Consider the following 14152-nt stretch of genomic DNA (forward strand, 5'->3'; position numbering starts at 1 on the left):
CAAAATAAAACTTTTGGGTCATAATTCCACTAAAAGTGTTTGGAGGAAGAAGAATGATGAGTACCATCCCAAGAACACCATCCCTACTGTGATGCATGGGGGTGGTAGCATCATGCTTTGGGGGTGTTTTTCTGCACATGGGACAGGGCGACTGCACTGTATTAAGGAGAGGATGACCGGGGCCATGTATTGCGAGATTTTGGGGAACAACCTCCTTCCCTCAGTTAGAGCATTGAAGATGGGTTGAGGCTGGGTCTTCCAACATGACAATGACCCGAAGCACACAGCCAGGATAACCAAGGAGTGGCTCTGTAAGAAGCATATCAAGGTTCTGGCGTGGCCTAGCCAGTCTCCAGACCTAAACCCAATAGAGAATCTTTGGAGGGAGCTCAAACTCCGTGTTTCTCAGCGACAGGCCAGAAACCTGACTGATCTAAAGAAGATCTGTGTGGAGGAGTGGGCCAAAATCCCTCCTGCAGTGTGTGCAAACCTGGTGAAAAACTACAGGAAACTTTTGACCTCTGTAATTGCAAACAAAGGCTACTGTACCAAATATTAACATTGACTTTCTCAGGTGTTCAAATACTTATTTGCAGCTGTACAAATAAATAGTTACAAAATCATACATTGTGATTTCTGGATTGTTTTTTTTTAGATTATGTCTCTCACAGTGGACATGCACCTACGATGACAATTTCAGACACCTCCATGATTTCTAAGTGGGAGAACTTGCAAAATAGCAGGGTGTTCAAATACTTATTTTCCTCACTGTATATGTATATATATATATATATATATATATATATATATATATATATATATATATATATATATATATATATATATATATATATATATATATATATATATATATATATATATAAAATAAAGGCAGCCACACAAAGTAAATAAGGTTTCTGAGTAATATGGCTCTTCATCCCAGGGGAAAACAGTCTTAATCCAATTTATGTTTTACATTTGCTAATCCCAAATCCTTCTTGGCCCGTCCTCAAGTCTGTCATTCACATTGTAAGGCCTGACCAACAATGCACAAGTCTGGGTGTGAGGAGGAGCGATTTGCTTCTCTGAGCTCAAGCGGCTTGTTCCATCTATCTCTGAGTGGACCATCTTCCAGCCTGTAGCAAAGCATAAATATTTGATTAGGGCGGGCAATCGATTCAAATAATCAATTGAGATTAATCGCACGTTTTTCATGAGTTAACAAACGATTAATCGCAAGTTAATCGCACATTTTTATCTGTTCTAAATGAACTTTAAATTGATATATTTTTTTAAGTTTTTACTCTAACTATTTGTAAAAACAGACTTCACATAGAGCATAAAGACAAAATATTCTTTTAAATGTTTTAAAGTAGTTATGGCGTTTTAAACTACTTAAATCATCAGGACACCAAACGGAACTTTTGCTGTTTCCACACGGACAGTTTTAATTGGTGGATGTGTTAATCTGTCACGAATAGACCACGTGTCAGAAACCGGGAGTAAAGTAGATAACGCTTTATTTGCCTTGGTACATGCAGCAGAGTGCTTCCAAAGATGCGATGCCTGTATATAGAGCATAAGGTAGTTCCTGTGAAGATCTATGTAGTAACCTGTAGATCGGACGGAGAGTGAGGGGAAATGGGGGCCTTATAACGGGAAATGTATATTGGAAACAGGTGTGGGTGATTAGTAGGAGGGAGCTGAGTGTAGGAGGAAGGTGTGGCTGGTGGTTCTCTGACATAATCGTTATTTTTGGTCCAGGGAATAGGAATATAAGTCTCTGATCCAGTACCACAGTAGATGGAAGTAATGATCTACTTGAGAATGCGAACCACCAATAAAAAAAGAAGAAGAAGAATCACGGCGGATTTTGGTGCTTGATTTGAAACTTGGCGCATCGGTAAAACAAATGTTTAGTTATTAAAAGTTATTCTTTCGCTGGAGTGTGTTATATTTGAGTAAAGAAAGGACGTTGTGAATAAATGTGTATTGTGTTGAAGTTTCTCTTTTATATTTATTATTTATATTTTTCATAAAAATATTTAAACAGAAATGTGTGCTGCATTAATCGCATGTTAATAAAATTTGTGCCGTTAAAATTCATTTGCTTTAACGTGTTAACACATTAATTTTAACAATTTGTTTTGACAAATACAAGGAATATAGGTCTTGTCTTGGTAGGGGCTACTTTACTAACTACATGAATAAAAATATTTACGAGTCTGTATTAAAAATAAAGCCCTGAATTGTAATTTATTAATACTTAAACATGATGAACTTACCCTTGGGTACTGATAGATGGTTCGCTTCCGCAGGACTGTGCAATAGATACTACTGATGCTCTAGGTGGATGACTGAGACTAGGTCTTCTGTCAGACTGACTACGCCGAATGAAAGAGTGTGGTCCACGGACAGACATAAGCAGCCTACCACGCTCACCCCAGGGGCGAGGTAGTATGCTACTTCCAGAGGGCGTCCATGCTTGTGGGGGTTTAGGTATAAGAAATGGTTGTGCCTCAAACAAGGATGGTGAAACTGGACAAAAAACTGAGCAAGCATTGCTAAATACTCTTGAAGAAGATTCCTCACTGTTGTTCTCTCGAGACCTTCGCTGCACTTTTGGTGAGGCAGGGGGAGATGGTGCCTTAAAAGGGTAGGTAACTCCAGAAATGCAGCTTGGCAGGGTATTTTTGTCTTGATTATTATTGGAAGTAGGTAGTGTCTGTTTCTGGCTGGATGGTGGGGGGGTTGGAAGTTTGCGTAATATTAATGGACTGGATGAGCTGGAAGGTATTGTTTGTTTTTTAAATACAGGAGGACTGGGTAGCCTCCTATGGACCACAGGTGTAGAAGGTAACATGCGGGTCTTGGATACACCTGAAGTGTCAGGTGAATGATTTCCAACTAAACTGGAAGGTGCTCTTTCAGGACTCTTGTTGTCCTGTCGGTTTCCTTCGATACTGTGTTGAGTGACCTGTTGAATGTTTACATTGTCAACAGCAGGTTTCTCTGTGGGAGAATTAGACGAAAACCGCAAGTGGATAATTTTTCTAGCCTGTTTGTAAAGTGAGACAGCCTCTTCATTCCTCAAATCTGCATTAGGTGTGGAAGCAACTTGGCTGTTCCTAGACACCCCACTGGGGTGTAGGGTAATATTTTGTGCAGGCGATATGCTGCGAGAACTCTTTCTCACACTTCCCTTGCTAGGTAGTACAGTAACAGATTGCATGGAGGTACGGAGCCTTTGAGACATGCTGGTTGTCTTTGGAAAGGTAGACCGTCCTCTTCTGTTAATTTTTTCATCTGCTTTTCTAATTTCAACATTTTCAAAAGAATTATCCATAAGTACTTCCAGAGGAGGTGGTGGTAGGTTGTCCAAATTAATATAATCTTGGTTTTCCAAGGTTGTAGATTCTTTTTGATTGTTTATGCTATTTTTAATACATGATGGTGTATCTTCACTTGTTAATCCTGGCATGACAGGTATCCCATACTTCCTGACCCCTTTAAGAGGTCCATGCTCTTTTGAACTTTCATGAAACCTGTTGCTTTCCTCCATTCCTTGGCTAAACGTGTCAATCAGTTTCTTGACTGAATTTCCTCTGGAACACAGTGCTAATTCTTGGGTTGCTGGAAGTGGATTTAGAACAGATGTTGCCTTCATGGGTCCTTTAACAGTTTTATAGATTTTTTCCTTTTGCTCCTCTGGATTTACTGTAATTATCTTTTCACTGAGTGCCTTTTGCTGACTATTTGAAGGAATTACATTTACCGGATGTAGTTGACCAAACTGTGTTTGCTTCCATTGCTTTGAACTCTCTTTTTTTACTTTAGTTTCAATTTTGAGCTTTCCCATTTTTTCCAACCTTTTACTTATCTCTTTTTGTGCTCTTTCCAATTCAAAAAGAGTGGGGTCATCTGCTTTACTACGAAGAGACTCTGCTGATCTTGAGCGGCGCTGTTTAGAAATTGTTGTTTTTTTCTTTGCTGTTTGGGTTGCTGTCTGTGGTCTTCTGGGATGTGTTTCCCCTTCCTCCATCCACCGCCGGTCATTTGCCTTTGAGGGCTTAGGTTTAATGATTTTTCCAGCATGCTGAGAAGAAATAAAACTAATTCGTTGACTAATGGCATCCTTAATTTTTTTTGTCATTTCTACATTGTGTGGGTTTTCTATTCGCTTCGGAAGCATGCATTGTGTTTGATAGCTAGGGTCAAGTGGAGAAGAGCTTGAACGCATCCTCATTTTAACCCCACAATGTTCTTCCTCATTGCACTCACTGTTGTCCTCATTTTCAACCTCACCATCATCCAAGGAAGAAGAATCAAGAAAAGATTCTGTATCTCTGAAAACCATATTTTTTAAGGTACACGTGGAGTCGAAAGAGGTTAAAGAGCTGCTGCTGCTAATTTTTGGACTTTGATGACGTTTAGAGCTTTGGTGAATAGGGGTAGAGTTTGCAGGACTGTAAATAACTGTGCGACTTGATTCCGTTGATTCACAGCTTTCCCTGCGGTGGTGCTTTGTGTCTGATCCGGCCAGTGACGCACTTTCTACACCAATGCCGCTGTCTTCACTAAACAATGCTGAGTCCTCTGGTCCAGTTCTTTGTTGCGAGGCCACTTCAATTCTATTTAGCAGCTTCATTAGCCTAGCCTCAACTGCATGCTTGGCATTCAGTTTTTCTTCTAGGACTTCACAAATAGATGAAAAATAATCCAATGCATCTTCAAGAGCTGTGTCACCAATTCTTTTCACAGATTGTCCAACAAGATGCATTCTCTGGACAGTATACTGAAGTAGTTGTTGAAGTAAGTCAGGTTGGGGTTCGGTGCTACTGGATTTGCCGGAATACGGCCAAGCCAAATGTCCCCCATTGTCTTTTAAAAGCTGCTCCCCTTTTTTAACAATTTCCTCTAGTCCTTGGTTGAACTCTTCATACTGCAAAGCCATGAATGCCACCATGGGTTGCAAAGTAATATGAGTCTGTGTTGCATGATCTAATAAGCCCAAAAGCAGTTCATATTTGTCAATACTAGGATTAAGATATCCATATGCTGCTTGGTGGGATTTTACAAGTTGCTCTGGAAAGTCAACCTTCTTCTCAGTTGTAGATTTTCTCCCCTTATCTTTATTTTTGCTTGGTTTTGCATTTTTCTGATTCTTGGACTTCTTTGTGACCTTTTTTTCATATTTCTTTTCGTCTTCCTTTTCTATGTGCTTCTCTTTTCTTTGCGATGTTAAATTATTTGTAATCTCCTGTGTGTCCAGTCTTTCTGAAGTAAGTATTGCTGCTCCTGGTTTACCTACAGAGTTTTTCTTAACTAATGTAGCGGAAATCTTAGAGTTTTCCAGTTTTTTTCCCGCTTTTGTCCCCTTTTCACAAGCTTTTCCATCTGTCTCACCACCAGCTGAACATACACTTCTTTCATCATCAGATTGTCCATCTTCTGCGGCTCCATTATTTCCTGGAAGTAATGTTTTCCCTTTTGTGAATGGCCCATGTGTTCCATTGAAGTTATTTCCCCTTGATGGGGTACAGCCCATCTCAAAGCAATGTCAGTTTCTTTGTTTTTTTTTAAAACTCCAGTCTGTAAATCCAGGCATATATAAAGGCAAAATGCGCCATCCAAAATAAAGAAGGTTTAGAGTCTTACCGAACAGCTGCACTCGTCACTATCAGATGGTTAACCTTCAAGCACACGTTTGCATTTGACAGTCTGTAGGTGTCCTTGGAAATAAAAAGAAAATATTATTTAAATTGATTATTGTTGTTGTGGACTGGTAGGATTGTATCAAGCAGAGTTTTAACCTGGCAGACTTTGTGTGCACCTTGTGAAGGACAAGCAGATAAAGGGATTAGAGAGGATTTGATTGCAGCCCTCAGCTTACACACATATGTCATGTTCAGGCAAATGAAGCTCACACACTTGCAACTCGTTTAGCTCATTAAGATATTCAGGATATTTATTTTTTTCATGTAGCTTTTTCTAACTTAGCCAGCACCTTTCTATTGTATTCTATGGGACCATTTTATATCTTCATTATTGCAAGGTCATATTTGGGCAAATGATCACACTATCCCAACTGCAGCTTGGGACACTCTACCCAACCAACCTGATGATTTCTGTCAAACTTGGTATGATGTGAGCTGTGGGAAAGAAATTTAATATGATGGCATTTGCACAAATGAAATAATTTTTGCTTCCTCTTTCATTGTTTTATCTTGTGCATAGAGTACAAGGGTAGATCTTCTTGAGGGGGAAGGGGTAAGCTGCGGTAGATATAGACTAAGCATGGCAACAAAGTATTATTGTAATCTCTCACACAGGAAGAAAGTACTGGCAAGAACAATTTAATCAGAAGGTCGTTATGCATTCAAAACACTTCCGAATGTACAACTGGCTAGCCAAAAATATATATTTTTTCCGGTATTTGGATAAGCTTCTTTTTACTGCACACTGATCTCCATGGATTTATTGAATGTCTGTGTCTCCACAAAAGCAGAATTAAAAACTAGCCAAAAAGTGCAAATGAGAACTTGACTAATGATGCTGCAGCCGATAGAAATAGGGGGAATGTAAAATATTATGCAGGTAGTATCAAGGAAGGAACGCGACAACTGTGTGCAGGGCTTTTACCAGAATACATGAGACAGGCTGTCTGATATTACATTGGTAGGCTGTTCTGCCTGATTCAAATCTATCAGTGGTATACAGAAAATATGTAATAAACAGGTATTTAATGCAAGATAAGCAAGAAACCCAGATAAAACAATTAATCAAGTCTCCTTTCACTGCAGCCACATACATCATCTCTAGCAGAAGCATCAATATTAACCTAAATGACCACGGGTTTTTTGTGCATTTTTTTTTATGCATTATGATTTCAAGGTTTTTTTTAGAAAATTAGGGCAAATTGTGTTTTTTGGCCAAATTCTCCAGTAAAAAAAAACACAAAAGTATAAATGTTTTGTACTGTTTTGGCTGATCTTTCTGCATGATTTCCAGCTTTTCCTAAAAATTCCTTATGTGAATGTCCTTGTAAGTGAATATGTGGCCATATCAATTTCTTCTCCTCTGTTAGAGGAAGACGCTAGTAAAAGACGCTATTAAATTCACACAAATATATGAGCTTGTGCAAGTTCTGACTAGTGCATTTTCTGACCAACCAATCAAAGGACTTGACAATACAAATGTTTTTGAATGCTTTCTAGAGGCCCTCAGAGTCAGCAAGTCACAATCGGATTGGTTAAACCAACAGTTTCAAGCAACAAGCATGCAAGCTACAGGACGGCCACAAAAAGGTTTTTTATGTGATAAGTGTTTGTGTGTGTGTGTGTGTGTGTGTGTGTGTGTGTGTGTGTGTGTGTGTGTGTGTGTGTGTGTTTTCCCCACACACAAACTATATAGCCAATTGCTGACCGTCATGCCCATAGAACTGTTTTTTCAAGTTATAGTGGAAGAGCTCGAGTGGCCTGACCCCGAATCCAGTTAACACTTTTGGGATGAACTAAAATCCCGACAGCATACCAGGCCTTTTCACCCAACATCAGCACCTGACCCTACTAAATGGGTAAATCCCTACAGCCGTTCTCTTTAATCCTGAAGAAATCCTTCCTGGAAGAGCGAAGGTTGTAATTATAGCAGAAGGAGGAGGAGACTAAATCTGGAATATTCTGTATATTTGTTTAATGACCAAATATTGTATAATATACTAGTAGTAGGAAAAAAGTAAGATATATACTGTATATATATTTCAATTTATTAAATTTCTATACATAAACATATATACATAAAAAGTACACAAGAACAAAAATAACAATTTATAAATAACACAATCCACACAAGACATTTCATTTCTTATAAAAAAAGAATATTAACAAAAACAATTTCAAAAAGAAATCAAAAGTGAAGACAAAAGTAAAGACTTTTTCGTCAGTGCAATAATAATTGCAACAGTGCTGCCCATGTTGACAAATACAGCAATATGTAAACATCTCGTGAATGAAGAAAACTTCTCGAAAGTTCAATTCTTTTAATTATAATACTTTTAGGTAAAGAGATTGTTTAGTAGTCTTCTAAATAGACCTCCTGTGGAACCTTTTTCGTACAATCGGGTGAGTTTTACTGGATTTATTTGCCTCTACAATACAAATGCAGTCAATCCCGGTATCCTTGGAGTTCATGTCAGTCTGTGAAGCTGAGAAATGAAGTCCAGGTTCTGACGAAAGCGACTCGATTCCCGAAGAAGTTGTAAGAATGGAGGCATTTGATGGTCTGGAAATGCAAGCTCGTGCAATATAGGCTTCTGGGGTGACCTCATCCTTCTTTTTGCAAAGGGCCATGTACCATTTGGGGGCAAAGTGGCAGAAAATGATTCCATATGATGAAACCAAGATAGCTGAGGCCTGAATTGAATAGCGCTCTACGATCTTTGCAACATATATTGGCGTGAAGCAAACCCATACAAACAGGTAGATCAGCATGCTCAGGATAATATGACCCGTTTCATTGAAGCGCATTGGGACTTTTCTTCCTTTAAAAGCCAGTAAAAAGCAGATAAGTGCGAGCAGGGCAATGTAACCAAGCATGAAACCAAATCCCAGGCCGGAACCTTCTATACACTGCACAATGATCTCCATTGAATCATTGAAAGTCCGCGTCTCCACAGTAGGAGAATCGAAAACTAGCCAAAATGTGCAAATAAGGACTTGAAAAAAGATGCCGCAGCAAACAATTATAGTGGGCTTGTAATATTTCTTGATATTATGCTGCTGGTATCGAGGAAGAAAGGCTACAAATGTGCGCAGGGCTTTTACCAGGATACACGAGACAGTCAGTGTGAAGCCTAAGCCATATAGGACCTGGCGTGCCCTACACATATGATCGTTTGGTTTCCCAAAAAAGATTATGACGCTGCTATAGCTAAGTGCTAAGCCTACCATAATGAGAAGATAAATGTAGCCTCCAGCCTGTTTGATGACGGGACTTTCACGAAACACCAAGTATATAATCAGGTTAATGAACAAAGAAAGAAATCCTGCCATGTCGAACACTAGAAAAACAATAGCTCGGGTCCCGTTCCATGTCCAGTAGACTTCCTTCTTTGCGGTACAGTTTCTCCATCCTTTCAGCGACCATGTCCCATTTTGGCACGGGAGACAATTCGGAAGATCTGCGATAGGAATTTATGAATGTATGTAAGAATTTATTGGACTCATGAAAACTGCATGAACTCGTCTGGCATTTTTAGACATTCAGAGAATTTAGATTTAAATTCTCCCTAACTTTACTTTACTTTTTATGAAGGGAGCCTTTTGCTGTACATTTTTAGATACATCTATATACTTGTACACTTTTTTGTAACATGTTCCTACACTCACTCTCTCTTATATAAATGAACAATGGAATACTCACTCGTCTCATTAGAGTAAGTTCCCTCCAAACAGTCTATGCACTCGTGACAGCAGGATGTCTTCAAAAGTTTTTTCGCCTTGCCAGGAGGGCAGGCTTCAGAACATATTGAAATTGGTATCTGAAATAAATAATTAAACAAATAAAAAATAATTTAAAAAATTCAGATATAAATTTGCTTAAGTAGATAACTGTAGAACACTCACCTTATTGTCATTTGAAGTATACCACTGAATATATTGATTCATTGCTATAATTTCTTTCCCCAATTTATATGCTCCAACAACTACAAACTCTCTTTGTCCAGTCGACCTGTTTTGTGCCCAGTTCACCAAATCGTAGCCATTGACGAAATTTCCAGATGTGTTGTAGTAGAACATGTTATTGTGCATAGTAAAGTTGACCCGTTTCAGTTCATTGAGAAGCTGAAAAAATATTTTTTTTTATTTGTTAGATAACATTATACCAAATTTATATATCATTACTCATATATAACATTTCTAAGTGTAGTGCTTACCTGGTATGGGGGAAAATCTTTATCCCCTGGACAGGATGTTTGGTTACATTTTAAAATCTTCTTCAGGGAATATGCAATTGATAGCACAGCCAGTCGTTCAGCATAAGTCTGGCTAATATCCACTATTTTTAATAAATAGTCTTTGTCGTTCCCGAACTTCAGGTATTCATCTATGAACTTATTCTCTGTACCTGGCGTGATAGTTAAACTTTGCAGATATTCTTTAAATCCAGGGTTAGGGCCTGTAATAAAGCTGCAACCAATTACGTCCCCAATGCTGTTGATGCCGTTCATGCGACTGATATTGTACGACATAGACCAAGCGTCGCTGGCTATCCATGTGCGTGATATATTCAGCTTGATCACCTCTGTGAAGAGTTTGTACACCACCTCTTCTCTTAGGATGACTAATATGACTTTGGCATTGGAATTTTGAATGATGTGAACCACATTGTGGATCATTCGGTCAATGTTCTTGAAATCTAGGTAATAAGGCAGTGTTTCTGTAAAGGCAGTGCAAACATTCTCTTTTCCAGCGTCATCCAGGAAGCTTTGGAAAGCATCTTTGCCATAATCATCATCTCCATAAATGACACCGATCCAATCCCACTTAAAGTACGACATGATTTTGGCCCAAGCTTTTGTCTGGTGGAGATCGCTAGGAATGGTGCGGAGGAAGGAGGGATAACGCAGGCGGTCACTCAATGCTTCGGCAGAAGAGCTTGAACTTATCTGTTTACACACAAACAACCGAAAAAAGTAGTTGGAACTTTGTGGTTAAGGTTTAGTGTTGGTTAGAAAAGAGATCTGAGCTCAGTTCATATTTCTATAACTGCTAAAGTGGCGGATATGATTTTTTTATTGACATTGTTACATCTTTTAAGTAAAACCTTAGTTAACTTTTAGTTCAATGCTTCAATGTATGTGATAAAAGGAACAAACTTTTTTTTTGGCAAAACATAAAATAATATTTTACCTTTTCATTGTTTAATTTATTAAAAAAAAAAAAATCATTGAAATTAAATTTGGTATGAGATATAATTCTGAGATTAAGAGATCTGTAAGATTTCAAAACAAATGTTTACTTAAAATGAATAAATAAACAAACAAACAAATAAAACCCCTTATATTCTGGGTAAAACCAGGCATCACACCTTCCTATTCTTGGGTTCTATTATAGATAATAGTGTTTTATTTATTATATCACACCTGTGGCACCATGTAGAGGCTCAGAAAGCGAGCCACGCTGATCGACACCTCTGAGTACCGAGCTCCGATGATCGCCTTCACCTTGGGGTTTGGATTGAGGTCACACTGGCCAGGATCTGAGTTGTTCAAGGCCAGCAGTTGTTCTGTGCTCTGTAAGGCTTTTGAAGCATGACAGCAAGTGTCACAGATGTGATACCCAAGTCGCACTCCAGGAAGGAAGCTGGAGTTATTAATGGTTTCAATGGTGTAGATAAAAGCAAGCATCCGTACAAATGATGCATGATTGAAACTAGAAGAAAAGAGAAGTAAAGGAATTTATAAATATGATCTAAAACAGGATCTACATTTGGAAATAGGTTACTTGTCATATCAATGGTACAACAGACTTATACAAGAATATGTGTTTTATATTAATTGTTGTGATTTGTAGTGCTGAATAAAATACCAAATCATATAGTGTTATATAGCTGTGATTAATAAAGTACACTATAGAAATGACATAGAAAATAACTCACTCTGAGCAGTTGTAAATATCTGGAGCTTCTCGAGAATATAGATTCTCCACTTTAGCAAAACAGGAACTAAGCATCCCTATCTGTATGTCTCCTGAAGCCCGGGCTCCACATTTATACACTTCATATTCGCACGCTTGCCCCACAACGACTGCTAAAACAGTGCATAAAAGCACCACGTACGTCCACAGCAACATGTCACACCATGTGATTTACAGACCGCATCAGGCACTCGAGGAAAGCACAAGAATGGACTAGTTGTGAAAACTGGAAGCCCCACTGGCTTTTATCTGAGACAAGAAAAAAAAAATACATCACGTGCTTTACAGTACCTGCGGTCTCATAGACACGAAAGAGCGAGAGGCCACATTCGCTGTAATACATTAAACGTCATATTATACTTCCTTGACAGAAACCAGTTTTGTAGGTCACCATATATGGGCAGAAGGAAAATATAGAGAAAATGAAAACCATTCACAAAGATGTATTATATATATTTTTTTATTAAATGTGAACAATTGTTATCAATCTATTTTAAATTAACCATTCTCCAGGTTTCACTACATATTAAACTGTTAGTTGGGTATTAATTTAAATTGGGACTATATAGAAAAATAAAAAAATAAAAAAGCTTAAAATTAAAATAATTGTAAAGTTTGTATGAACAAATAATTAAACAAATAAATAAACCAAGCAAGCAGCAGACATGTTTTAAATATAGTCAAATTCATTTGGCATTTCCAACTATTATTTTGCAAAAAAAACTGTGTATGAATCTACAGTCTTTTTTTTATTTGTATTATTATTTCAAATGTTTAAGTGTTTTTACTGTAAGGAATAAAATAATAATAATAATAATAATAATAATAATAATAATAATAATAATAATAATAATAATATACATAGTTATAATTACCAGAATATTTTGCCTATAGATTGAGAATATTTTCGACTAATTAAATGTGTACACTGCAATTTTATAAAATAAAATACTAGACAAATGTGGCTTTATTCAAGTTTGCTAAGAGTTTTTGCAGTGTGCATGTACACAAAAGCTCAAACACTTATAGTGACGTAAAAATGAAAACAGGAAGGAGACAAATTTCTGTGAAGTAGAATGCATGCCTCTGCGTGTTTAAAGAAAAAGAAAGAAAGAGATGAGATTAGCCATTAGATAGTTATCAAAGTTTATACTAGGATATGTTGTTATTAGAGCTCTCTCAATGTAAACCCTCAAGATTACTTTACAAGAGTAACCTAAGTAAAAGAACAATAAAAAAAATTTAAAAGCCTGTCCGATGTCAAACGGAAAAACGCCAGAGCTAAGTCTAACAGACGATAACTTTAGTACTAATTTCTCATATGTTAGCAAACATAACTCCGACAATACAAACAAGAAAAATGCTTATAAATAGCTGTCAATACAAACAGCTATGTTCAATCAAAAGAGCGGATAGCAGCATATTATAATGATTGTGTACTGGATTTCTTGGACATGTGACTTTATAAATACACAATTAGAGGAAAAAGTAGTAATGTGTTGTGATTGGAATGAGAAATGTGAAGTAGTGTGTAGCCCAAAAGATTTTATAAACAAAAAATTGAGTATATCAACAACTGTACGTCAACCGTGCTGTGGTCAAACTGGCTGCTAAAATTAAATTTTAGCTAAATTCCTTCTGAGCTTTCCAACTGATTGACTTCCTTTGTCATTTTCTTTAGAACGCCACACCTACATCATCAGAAGGAATTCAGAAACTCTCTGCCCTTCTTCTAGATACCAAAGATGGTTAGTTTTGATAACCTCTGCTTTTTAGTAGCTGGTCAAAACAAAGATGAATGTTTTTGATTTTTAAACTATGGAGCTATATGTTAATTAGAGGCTATTTTAATCATAAGAACTGATAAGCCACTGAAAATGGACAGAGGTATGTGATTCACCTGGACAAGAAGTTGAAACCAAAGGCTGTTCAGCACTGTACGAGCACTTAAAAGACTGAAGAAGTCCAGAAAGATATGACAAATCAACTAGAGAAAGGTGTAATAGCAATGGAATTTTCAGTGCTCAGGGGCAAGTGTGAGCCTCTAAGTTACAGTACAAAAAAAATGGTAATGCTACAGTATACAAAGATATTATAGATATTCATTTCACCTTTGAGGCAACAATTTGAGAAAGAACCTCACATGGGCTTGATGGTCTTGTTTACATAAACCGCTGGCTATACAGTGTATTAATCTTTGCTAGGTGTTGGTGCAGGTTTCCTTTTAACTGATAACAAGCCACACCAAATTTCATGTGTTTAATGATTTAAGCTCTGTTATAATAGGCTGCAGTGTGTGGCTTGTGCTTCGTTGGAATTAAACACTAGCCCTTTACAATAGAATAAGAATGACTTTACATCACTTCACCTACCTCACATAATTTAAAAAGCAAATGAATCATATTTAATGGCAGAAACAAAAACAACAAATCAGAATTGATAACTGCCCTCAGGCC

General features: G+C 37.4%; 3 protein-coding genes across 3 annotated transcripts in view; 1 reads left to right on the forward strand and 2 right to left on the reverse strand.

Annotated features, from left to right (window-relative positions):
* LOC310727812 (CAP-Gly domain-containing linker protein 4) overlaps positions 1 to 14152 on the forward strand; it is a 123488-nt gene that overhangs the window by 29279 nt on the left and 80057 nt on the right. The gene's annotated exons all lie outside the window — the stretch shown is intronic.
* pcare1 (photoreceptor cilium actin regulator 1) lies at positions 900 to 5773 on the reverse strand. The gene is made up of 2 exons (XM_083545343.1): positions 2286 to 5773; positions 900 to 1136 (listed from the first exon to the last, which is right to left on the reverse strand). The coding sequence occupies exons 1-2, from the start codon at positions 5546 to 5548 to the stop codon at positions 1019 to 1021; spliced, it is 3381 nt and encodes a 1126-aa protein (XP_083401469.1). The 5' UTR covers positions 5549 to 5773; the 3' UTR covers positions 900 to 1018.
* On the reverse strand, positions 7796 to 11967 carry LOC310727431 (G-protein coupled receptor family C group 6 member A-like). Its single transcript, XM_083543903.1, has 6 exons — positions 11659 to 11967; positions 11144 to 11432; positions 9935 to 10666; positions 9624 to 9842; positions 9421 to 9538; positions 7796 to 9178 (listed from the first exon to the last, which is right to left on the reverse strand). Exons 1-6 carry the CDS (start codon positions 11850 to 11852, stop codon positions 8082 to 8084), a joined length of 2649 nt encoding a protein of 882 aa, XP_083400029.1. The 5' UTR covers positions 11853 to 11967; the 3' UTR covers positions 7796 to 8081.

The sequence above is a fragment of the Silurus aristotelis genome (assembly GCF_946808225.1).
Source record: "Silurus aristotelis genome assembly, chromosome: 6".
Classification (NCBI taxonomy): domain Eukaryota; kingdom Metazoa; phylum Chordata; class Actinopteri; order Siluriformes; family Siluridae; genus Silurus; species Silurus aristotelis.

Excerpts from the sequence above, each read along its gene's own strand:
- LOC310727431 (XM_083543903.1), bottom strand. The coding sequence starts at position 11,852 with ATGTTGCTGTGGACGTACGTGGTGCTTTTATGCACTGTTTTAGCAGTC. Across the intron at positions 9,843-9,934 it reads AAGATTTTCCCCCATACCAG|CTTCTCAATGAACTGAAACG; the intron begins GTAAGCACTACA and ends ATATTTTTTCAG. Across the intron at positions 9,179-9,420 it reads AACTTACTCTAATGAGACGA|ATCTTCCGAATTGTCTCCCG; the intron begins GTGAGTATTCCA and ends TTCCTATCGCAG.
- pcare1 (XM_083545343.1), bottom strand. The coding sequence starts at position 5,548 with ATGGGCTGTACCCCATCAAGGGGAAATAACTTCAATGGAACACATGGG. Across the intron at positions 1,137-2,285 it reads CCATCTATCAGTACCCAAGG|GCTGGAAGATGGTCCACTCA; the intron begins GTAAGTTCATCA and ends GCTTTGCTACAG.